General features: G+C 40.8%; 1 protein-coding gene across 1 annotated transcript; it reads right to left on the reverse strand.

Moving 5' to 3' along the window:
- Positions 1-219: 219 nt before the first annotated feature.
- Positions 220-11,614, reverse strand: CKAP2 (cytoskeleton associated protein 2; the record flags this gene model as incomplete). The annotated part of the gene is given in 10 exon segments (XM_080345127.1): positions 220-313; positions 315-446; positions 1,339-1,729; positions 2,449-2,521; positions 3,066-3,233; positions 3,808-3,994; positions 5,003-5,820; positions 6,789-6,864; positions 9,239-9,326; positions 11,554-11,614. Coding segments are annotated over 10 exon segments (2,088 nt in total).
- Positions 11,615-11,794: the final 180 nt, after the last annotated feature.

Genomic DNA, 11,794 nt, shown 5'->3' on the forward strand with positions numbered 1-11,794 from the left:
TGACACTGTTTAAAAGTACTAAACCAGACTAGATTTACAATTCTGAAAAAGCAGAAACTTAAATCAAAAGTTCAGTGACTCCAGCAGTCAATCTGAAGCCATCCACACAAGTTTTAGATAGCTCCTCTCTCAAAGCAGCTAAAAAGCAAACACCACCCAAGCTCTCCTTAAAAAGGGTCTGATCTTTAACCCTCCCATAGCATTTAATGCTACTTTTTACTATTCTACTTCAGCACTTGTTTCTTTGAGCGCATTGGTCTGTTTGTGGATAAATACAGTGGCTTTTGGTTCCAGTTCTCCCAGCTGTTCAAATGGAGACATATGCATCTTCATCTTGAACAGTATCCAACACCTTGCACATCTTCTCCCGAATGCGTTGAGAATATCGCAGAGGGGTAACAACTTTCAGGTCTTTAGTACCGGAGTCATTTGCTTCATGATACATCCTCACACAAAAAAAAGAAAAAAAAAAATAAACACAGGCATACCATCATACAGCTACCTCTGTAGTACCATAGCACCTAGTAGAAACAGCAAGTCATGATTCCTCTTCAACTCTTTCCCCTTCCCATAGCCAAAGAAAATGGGAAATAAGCCCTTTCCCATTCAAACAGTTAAAACCAGATATACAATTCTTTCCTTAGGTAAAGTATTTTGATGTGGAGAATCTCCTGAAAGGAGTTTACAGGGGTAGATTCCCCAGTAGTTCCATCAGGAAGAAAGTGTTCTTCCTGCTATGAGGGATAGCAGAGAGCTGCCATGAGTCCAGCTTCATCAGATGCCAAAACCAAGCACAACTTTCCTAAGTCCACTATCTTGGAAAAATCTTGTGGCAAAAAAAAATTATTTACATGTTATCTGTTTTGTCCTGAGATTAGCACCCAGATTTTTGCCTCAGGATACAATTAAGATAACATTTACAGACAGTTACATCTTGTTCACTTCTTCTGTGTTGTATCACATACAATAACATCTACATTTGAAAAAGGGAGGACTGGAGACACCTACTTTCTCTTTACCTAGCCCAGTGTAGAACGTCTACTGCCATGTGGGCTCTGGGAAGGGATCCTAAACCTGGAATTTATGTATCTATCACAAAGATGTTTGATTACTCTATAGTAAGGCATTCAAAAAGCAAAACAGGTTGAGTAAATAGAGGACTTTATTTTAAGAGACTTCCTTCTGAAGGAAGAAGAAGCAATCCTAAAAAACTAAAAGTTCTTGAGAACTTTTAACTAGCTGTTCACAAATGCAGTGCTTCCCTGTTTTAACAGGACATAAACATTACTGTTGCCCCAGACACTGCAAACTTTCCATAGTTACTTGAACTAATCTTACCGTTCCAAGTGTGGTGTGGTAGACGGATTATATGTCATTGAATAAGATGTGTCATTTTCCTTCTCAGGAGAATTAACTACTTGGGCTATATCTTTTTCCCCATCCTCATTCTGCTCTTGTGTTTCCCATTTTCCTTTCTTTTTTGTACGTTCCTTAGTCTTGTGCTTTTTATTGCTTTTTGGCAAGATCTCTTCTCTTGGTTTCAAGTCTGAATGCACTTCTTCTTCTTTGATCTCTTCCCTGCTAGTTTCTGCCTTCTTGTCATCACCCTCTGCTTTTTGGTCATCAGAGTCAAAATCCTTGAAGGCCTCCTGAACCTGCTCTACAGATGAATTTGTTTCCTTGCTGACTTCCACTACCTCACTTAAATGAGCTTCTGTTACACTTCCTCCTAAAATTGAAAAGTTGAAGAAAATAGATATAAGATTAGTTGCAACTACAGAGAAGTTAATGTTTTAGAGATCTCTGAAATCTTAGAGTTTTACATGAGAATGAAAGTTAAGTATGTGTTGAGTCTGAACCACAGCAATTGAAGTTACTAATTATTTTAGTCACCTTCAAGAACTTGCAACCTCAAAACTCAGGCTAAGTACATCTAAGAAGACATTCTCTTCCTTCCCAAATGCAGCAGCTCCGAATAAGTATTTCATTCAGTTTCTGGAGTCAATTACTTGTCAGGTTATGTTATATTGAGCAGGAATTCATATGGCTACTTTGCTTCCAAAAGCAGAATATTTACTGCCTTTGTCACTACACCATAACACCATTCATCTGCTAGTGAAGCTGCATGTGTCAAAGAGGCAACTGATTTTTAGCTCACAAGAATATTTTTATTTACTCTTTGCTTATCAGGATAAAATAGCTGGACAGCACTGCTTTGCTAGAGTTTAAGTAGAAAGTTTGAATATGAAAGCATCTCCACTACTCATTTTAACATGCCCACAATTGAAAAGTGTTAGTTTAGTCAAGGCTGGTTTCAAAAACAGTTGAGTACCAAATTATCACAGTGAAGTTCCCATGAAACAGAATTAAATATAGGCACAAATAAACAGTTACCTTGTGTTGCCTGACAAGCCAGACATTTAACTAAGTCAGAGTGCTCACGCTTACCATCCTCAAACTTAAAAAGGCTTTCAGTGTTTTTCATAGTATCTATCAGAGCATGTCGCAGTTCAACTCTAGGCTGGAAAAAAGTTGTAATGTTTTAGAAAAAAGAATTCAAACATTAACAATCATTTCATCTTATTCGGTATAACAGTTACAGGGAAAGTGGTACAGACCACATGATGTTCATGTTATAAAACCTTTATTTAATGCTCTTCGGAACAGATGTTAGAACACATGTGAATTCTGCATTTGTGCACTAAGACTGTATTTGATGCCCTGAGATCTTTCACAGAAATTAAGTCCATCAATAAATATAAAATTAAATTGTTTGGGGTTTCTAGAGATACTAGAAGTCTCAGTCCCTAATTACTTGTAGGTATTCTTCTATGGTATTTTGGTGATCCTAAACCTTTCTTCTTGAAAGTAGTAAGTAGTGTAGAAAGTATCTGCAGTGGTTACAGAGCTAAACAAATCAATTTTTTTAATGTTCAAGTAGGTCACTTGTGGCTTTCCTTATACTACAAAAGGATATATTAAAATCAGAAGTAGCTGGATTTTATATACCATACTTTCATGCCTTTATATTTGTATAATCTCAAACTTCAAGACAAGTTGCTCACCACTGCTCCTGCCAAAATGGCCTCCTCATAGACGGCAATAAGTTTTTCAAGAGGGCCCATCTGTTCAAGACGCATGCAGCAGATCCAATATTTTGCAAGCTTTTTAGCCCCAGGCATGCTCTGTGTCAAATCTTCCAACATGGCACGTACTTCGTCACCTTGACATCCCTAAAGTCAACACAAAAGCTGAGATTTAAATGCAGGCATTTTGAGGCACTGTATTTTAGCTGGTTTTGAACGAGAAGGCAAGTATCTTTTTCTTTCTTTGAATAACCCTGAAAGCTGAAGATGGCAAGTATTTCCAAGACTGAATTATGAACTTGAACAAGATTGTCATTCACCTATTCTTCCAAATGAGATTCATACAGTAGTATGTAAGTAAGTAGAAGGGATAGTCAAATACATAGACATCTTCAGAATTACTTAAAATGGACTTTTCCAGAAGTCCAAGCAAGTTTCTGCAAATGCAAACTTGCTTTAGATTACTCTGTAGCTACTCTCATTACATTATAGCTTTTTCTACTTATTATGATGTTATTATTGCCTAATCTTAAGTAGTTCAATAAGTTAGTGAAGCTTAAGTGAAAATTAATTTCTTCAGGTGTCAGCAAAGAGCTATGATACTGCTTAACTTGGGAAGCAATTAGTCCCCTGCATCTGACTCCCAGGTCCAGTACGGCTGTAGGACTTGCAGGTTATAGGGTCTTATACATTAGAACTTGGTAGGCAAGGGACCAAATACCTGTTCAATTAAATGCAGACATTCTGCCAGAGTCTTCTTGACCTTTTCTCTATGTAATACATGCTCTAAAGAATTGCCAGAAGACAATTCTTGTTCTTCCCTTTTAGACTTGGGTTTCAGAAGCACACATGTTGGAGGTCTCCTCATCACTTTTCCTCTGGATGCCCTCCATTCAGCCAGGCGAGCTCTGCATTTAAGAAGATTATTAGGTGAAGTGACAGATGTTCTATCTTTTTTTACATTGATTGACACTAGCTAGCCTAAGTCATACACAGACATACTTTCCAGATAGGCCTCAAGCCCTTTATCCTAAAAGGAACACAGCTGCCATTTAGACCTGCATGGAAATTTCAGAACCATGTGTTATCACTGTCTGCCTTAGGTCAGAACACTTTCAGCTCCCCTTTTCCAGCAGCAGCAAGAGACTTAGGCTACAGACACTTTTTTCCAAGAGAGGGTAAAAAATGCTTCTGAGTTATTCACCTGTGCCACCTCTCTTCCCTAATCTCACTTCAAACCAGAAAACTATAAACTATCTCTAAAGTCACCAAGCATGGAGAGCAGGCCAGAGCAACCTAGAACACAGCTTTTAAAATCTGAAAGTGATGTATAAAACTGAAGACTGTATTTCAGACTTCCTATACACTTCATTTCAACCCCATCCCCTAGACCACCAACTTTTAGTAAATGTGACTTTCTACAAGGAGCTCTACCAATACTAATTAAGTTTTAGATTATCAGTCTTCCTCACCCCATTGTCTAAGCTGCATTCACTGAACTGAAAATGTAATTGACAAGTGCTCTCCTTCAGCCCATCAACATGTTTACCTTGCATCAGCCATCTTTTTTTGCTAAAGCAGCGGCATGCATGACAATTCACTTACAAGAGTATCTGTCATGCTTAAGGCTGTCACAATACTTAGCCTAAAAACCCGAGAGCTTGAGTAATATACACTTTTTATTTATAACCACACAGGACAAGCTGTAAGTTTGAAGAGCTGCTGTAATTAGTTTGAATCCTGATTTCTCAGTATTAAGTCTACAGTTTTAGCCTGCTGCCCTTGGGCATCAAGTTCAAACACTCAGTTCTCTTTTTTCCCATCACATTCACAACAAGAAATAGATCAAAATAGACATTCTTGGAAAGAAGGTCTAAATATCAAGATCAAGCTACAACAGTGAGTAATGCAGTTACCGTCTCTCTTCTGCTGTCTCTTTTGGCAGAGTAGATTTACTCTTGGCTTTAGTTTTAGAATCCTGTCCCAACTTTGTACCAGGAACAAGAGAAACTGGTTTTGCTGGAGCTTCTGGTCTTGCATCTTCACAAAAATCTGCACATCTCTTCACTCCTAGAGCTCTGCGGTCAAAATTGTTACAAGGAGCCTTCGGTAGCTGTGGTCCCCTTTCACTGATCACTTTTTGGACTGTTACTTTCTTTGACACTACAGCAGGTGTCAGTTGCCATTTCTTCAGACTGCTAATAGCAGCTTTGTCAGATTGTTTGCTCTGGAATGGGAAGATATCATTTGGTTTTACAGAATTATGGTACTTTGTGACTTTGACGGTCTTCACAACTATACTACAGTTGCTCACGGACAAAGAACTTGCTGTTGGTCTGGTGGCAGAAGGAAGAAGCTGCTTATCTGGCAAGGAACTCTCTTTCCCCTCATGTTTCGGTACTTTTCGGAAGGAGTTTATCTTTGATGGGATAATTTTGCCACGATATGTACCAAACACTTGTTTCTTTGGTAGGCTGACACTTGAATTTTGTTTTGTTTCTGCAATCAATTCCTTCTCTTTCATGCTTTTCATTTGCAAGAAGGACTTACTAAGTGACACATGCCGAGATTTTATTTCAGTGACTTCATTCTTGGATGCATGATCTTCAGGATTATACTTTGCACCTGATATCGAATTTGTCAGTGTGCTTGTAGAAGAGTTTAAAGTAACATTTTTTTCTGAGGCTCCATTTGATTGGTCCCATGACAGTTCATTAGCATTTTCTTTATTTTCCTGAAATCAGAATGACATCCATGGAGATGTTAGACGTACATTCATGTTACACGTTACTTGTTTCCAAAAGAGGCTTTCACTCATTCACAGGACTAACATGATTAATTAAACTCTACCTTGGAAGTAAGGAGGCCTGAGGGCTACACTCTTCTTAAAGAGAGAAAACCATCTTTAAGCGACTGCTGGCTTTTAACTGCCAAAATCACCTTGTAAGAAGAGTCAAAGTAGAAGCTTGCTTTAGACTTTATATAGTCAAAAGCAGTTCTCAGTGTGCATGCCCCATCACTTAATGGCAATATCATTCCTCCACTTAGTGTGGATACCCTACTAACACAAGGCAGTGAGTAAAGCCTTTAATTAGGGCATTAGAATATGTCACCAGAAATGGGAGAATTATTCACAGAATCACAGAATGTTAGAGATCGGAAGGGACCTTGAGAGATCATCTAGACCAATCCCCCTGCTGGAACAGGAACACCTAGATGAGGTTACACTCTGATTAGGTATTAGCATCTACTTCTGATTATATTAGATTTGACAGCATCACCACACATTCAACAGTTCGTTTTGTTAGTAGTTTGGTGCTTTTACAAGTAATAGAATACAATAGAAGAATTCTCTGCTCTAAATAAAGACCTTCCACAGATTTTAAATTATTTCTCCAAAGAGTGAAAATCTATCCAAAAAGTTCTCAAGAAAAGTTGTTAAAATTTAATCATAATTTCAGCAATCATAGTAACCTCTTCAATCTCCTCTCTAGTCAAGTGCAAACTGAATATCAATATGATGCGTTATGTACAGTAATGTGACAGCTCTCTAAAAAGCCTATATTAAGCAGTCACTAAATAAAGTTTTAGCAAACTACAACTCTGCACCTGCAAACTACTTAAATATAGTTTAAATGAGAGGAATGTTGTAGCCACAGAAACAGAGTGCCATCTGTATTTGCATATCAATCAAAAACTTACCATTCCTGGCTTTGGAGATGCTGAGAGCTGTGTTTTGCCTTGCAGTTTACTGCTAGTTGCTCTCCTAGTTCTGCTACTGCTTAAAAAAAAGAAGACATCTTAAATCATCCTGCAATATAAAGGAATGTATTTTTAGAGGAAGTTCACATGGTCCAGGTGGCAGTCCGCAGGCTGAATTCACACTGAAACATTTCTGTTCAGCTTGTACTCTTCCTCCAGAAAAAAATGAATGGCTAAGCAAGCACTGATCAGGGCCTAGGCTGCGAAACATCCCTTCTTGCACACAAAGAGCTGGCTACCAGAAGGGAAAAGGACAGACCTGATTTATGGCAGATGCCATTCCTATGTGTAAGGATGAGCACCAACCTGTCTGGCCTGACACATCTGTTAGAGAAGGTCAAGATTCTAAATGCTGCAATTGAGGGGGAAGAGGGAGCAGCACACAGAACTGAAGCTCAGCTACTGCCATCATCAGAGGCCAGGCCATTTGAGGAGAGTCTGTGGAAGGAACTATGTGTCCTTGTTCAATGACAGGTTCCAAAACCTACAGTCAGGCACCAGAACTGGCATCAGACTATCCAGCGAGTAACAAAACCACCAAGAGCAGTATTGTCTCCTAGCAACTATGAAAATGTATTGACAGCTCAGAAGAGAAATGTCTCAGTTTAAAGTTACAAATCCAAATTCTTCGTCAAATGCTGCATGATTCATTATATGAATCATGTAGCACTGTTGCATGTGACTGGAAATTAATATTCCAGTTAGCGACCAATATCTTCACATCAGATGGTCTTCTGGAAGCCACCTGAGTTGTAAATGAAGGTACATTAGTGAAAATAAAGATAATTAGTGACTTTGAAATGCTGGACAACACAGTCGGCTTCAAGCCATCACCTCCATGTCACCTGTGGTAGAGAACACATGTTAAGGGAACTAATCAAAAGTCATGGAATCATAGAATCATTTAGGTTGAAAAAGACCTTTAAGATCATTGAATCCAATTGTAAACCTAACACTGCCAAATCCACCACTAAGCCATGTCCCTAAGCACCACATCTACACGCCTTTTAAACAGATCCAGAGATGGCACTTCCCTGGTCAGCCTGTTGCAATGCTTATTAGCCCCTCCAGTGAAGAAAATTTTCCTGATATCCAATCTAAACCTCCCTTGGCACAGCCTGGGCCATTTCCTCTCATCCTATCACTTGTTACTTGGGAAAAGAGACCAACACCCAACTTACTACAACCTTCTTTCAGGTAGTCAACAGTGTGTAACAGTGAAAGCTTTACAAAAGGGACATAGCTGCAAAATAAAAGCATTAGTCATACCCACATACATGATGGTGCTAAACAATCAGTTAACTGAAGACTATGAAGAGCCCTGGAATTTAATAGCCAGAGAAGAAACTGAAAGCAAGGAAAAGTAATGCAGATCAAATGCTAAATTAAGAGTATTGGTACAATGAAATAGTTGGCACAATTTTCTAACACGATAGCTTTCTACAACATGAAAACATTTGCCTTTCCCTGCTACACAGAGCAAATCTTTGACAGCTTGTATTTATCCTTGTCATTTATGCATATTTTATATTCAAAGGTCATTGCTCAGATAGATTTGTACTACCAAGTAGTTCTGTGCTGTAGAACATGGCACCATGGCACCTCAAGTGCACAAAACTGTAGGCAAGACTTCATATAGATGGGAACAAATTTCAGACTGAAATGTACCATTTGCAAAGACATTAAAATAAGTGACAAAGCTACACCATGAACTAACACTAATATTAGAGCTGGAACCCTCTGTACTCCTTCACAGCACCGTCTTCTCTAAAGAAGCTTCTCCTGCTTATTGGAAGCTCTTATAGTAAACATCCAGACTTCAGACAACAGCAGGAAGAAAATTTAAATAGAAGTAAATAAAAAGAAGCACTACTAATTGGTGATAGGTGCCCGCACTCTTTTTACAGAACATTACACCTACCTGCTGGCCATCACACAGGTTTGGTTTTATTACAGTATATTTTGCTTTTAGCACAAAATAGTGACTCAGAAATTATAAAAATACAATGAAGCTAGATCAAGTGGATTGTGAACACATGCAGCATAGCCCAAGTAGAAAGGAGGAAAAAAGTTATTTGCAGAAGGAAGATTATAGAGGCAAACAGCTAAGTGGCACATGAAATGAGGGCTCTGCCATGAATGCATTCTGTCCTGTCTCAGTCTCTAAAAGAAACACTAATACACTTTGTGAATTGCATCTATTAAATATTTGCTTAACAAAAACTTTTAGCCTCTTCTGACTTTAAAAGGACTTCAGTAAATCCATGTGGTATCCAGTCTCAGTTGCATGGTCTCACCTTTTGGTTCAGGTTCTCTGTAAGAACTGCTATCTACCTCTTTCCCACTGACCAGGGACTTTTCTAAAGCAACATAAGCCATAGCAGAAATACTACCTGATCGATCCCTGGTTTTCTTCAATGAGCACACCAGAAAAGGTCTTTTTCCTTGATCGATATTCTTCAACTTTTTGTCTTTGTTCTAGTGGGTTAAAAACAAACAAACACCTTATTACATTTTCAGCTGAAACAGCAATGCCAGAGAAACTTTGTCTCTTAGAGAAAAAGAAAGTGAAATTAGAAAAGCATCAAGACATTATAAAACATAGACACTGTGGATGAAGAAGTCTTTAATATTCACATCTTATGATGCCTTACAGATTCTCTTATTTCTTGAGAAAGACTATTTTCAAGTGGCAGCTGAATGCAATTTCACAGCTATGCAAGGTGCCTGGTTGGCTGCATTAGGCTAAAAGAAACATGATTTTGTGACCTGAAGAAATCAGGCTCTTTCTTTTACCTTCCAGATTCCTGATCAGTATTTCACATGCTTACTGTTACTTACAGCAAGCACACTTTTCACTTGTGACACTAGTGAGATAAGTATAGCATACACAGGAAACACCATGCACCTGAGCCCAACTGACCGTTTGGAATATCATTTGCTGCTTTTTCTGTTGTTATCTACACAAATGTTAAATCAATGGAAATCTTAATAACAGCACAAAAACACACCTGAAGTGGTCTTAAGCCAGCTGTCACTGTCTTAATACAGAAAGCCATCGCAGCACAGGATACTATTTCACATGTTTTCACTGGTTGACTGCACACCAGACTTTGGTGCTTCATAGGACCACATTGTTGATCTTTCTCAGATAACTTTCCTTATTCCCACAGGAAGCTCGTGACCTTGGCTTGCTAGAAGTAGCTAACATGGTCCTGCTACCCAAAGCAAGCTTGAGCATCCACACAGCCGCTCTAGGCAGTTAAGACTCCAAGTCTCACAAATGTTTCACATGCAGTAGGATGTAAGAGCAAGAAGTATTATCTGTGACTCAGAACAACAGTTCATTTATGACATTCAGGATCTCATGGTATTGCACCATACCCCCATAACAGACAGGCTCATTCAACTGTGGAAGTCTTCAGTTAACTCACATGTAAACCCCAGCTTCTGCCCATCCTAGGCAGGCACAAGTCCCCAATCTGAATCTGTTTGAACACGTTATCTTTCATATTGTGTCTTGCCAACTGTTCTTGATTCACACTTCAGAAGTATTTGCAAAGTCCATCAACATGTTCCCTCAATGATGAGGTATTTCTATATTACTTAAGTTTAGACAGTAAATATTACTAAGGCATTATTGCCTTTGAGAACCTGAACATTAATCTTGGAACGAAGCACTTGATTGCACACTCTCCATGGTAATAAGCTGTCATCCCACATAATGGAATAATTATCCTAAGAACCTCCTTCTAATACAGAAGAGCTGAGAAAGGGAAGTTCTTTGTCATACACTGACACACCAAAGCCTTAAACACACAGCCAGCAGAGTGGATTGACACTTAGGCTTGTGGCAAAGCTGCATTTCACTTCAGATACAGTGGATTTTCAGCACAAATGTCCCAGCCCACACTGAATGAAGCCTGAGTGTCACAGAATGGTTTGGGTTGGAAGGGACCTCTGAAGATCATCTAGTCCAATCCCCCCACCAGAGCAGGAACATCTAGATGAGGTTACACAGGAAGGTGTCCAGGAGGGTTTTGAATGTCTCCAGAGAAGGAGACTCCACAACCTCCCTGGGCAGCCTGTTCCAGTGCTCTGTCACACTCAAAGAGAGTCAGTGTACACCACCTGCTTCTCAAGAGGTGCACCTGTCAAGATATGCTGCACAGCAGCGAGCCCACTGTGCATCCTGGAGCCTCCCAGGTACCTTCTGCTTCCAAAACTCAGGTGTCCTCAACTTCAAACCGGTCAGAAAATAATAAACAGAAAAGTGCCGGCCTAGATCAGAGGACTTGCTTGATTCAATAGGATGCTGTTAAATTAAGGCATGCCTTTCTCTACGCAGGAAGGCTTTCATTCCAGAAGCCCGGCCTGGCGGGCAGAGCCCCGGCCGCGGCCCCGCGGGGGGAGGGCGAACCCTCAGCGACCCACTCGCACCGCTCAGAAGCTCTGAGGCCAGAGCAGCGGCCGCTGCTGCCAAGCCCTACACAGCCTCCTGTCCTCGTCTCCCGCTCCCCAGGAGAAGCGACCAGCTCCCCTCTGCCGACGGCTCCTCCCTTACCCGCCGCGGCCGTAACCGCCGCTGCGCAGGGTGGTAACGACAGCCAGCCCCAGCAGCGAGCGCCTCAGCTCCGCGCGGATGGAACGAAGAACCGTTCAGCTCTTTAGGCTTTATCTCCCAGTGGCCGCCCCGCAGCCTTACCTCGTTTCGCGGGCTCGGACCTGCGGCTGGCCGGGAGCCGGAGCGGGGGTTTCGCCGCCATGGCCGCCCGCGATATAAAGGCGGTTGTGAAGGGTAGCGCGCGCCGCCGCCGCTGTTTGAATCGGCCGCCGTACAGCGCCTCCCTGATTGGGCCAGCCGCGGGACTTGAACTGGCCAATGGCGGGAGGGCAGTGCGGTACCGGCCGTGCCTGGCGCGGCGGCCGGGCCGGCAGGGGTCGCG

Source organism: Nesoenas mayeri (genome assembly GCF_963082525.1).
Source record: "Nesoenas mayeri genome assembly, chromosome: 1".
Lineage (NCBI taxonomy): Eukaryota > Metazoa > Chordata > Aves > Columbiformes > Columbidae > Nesoenas > Nesoenas mayeri.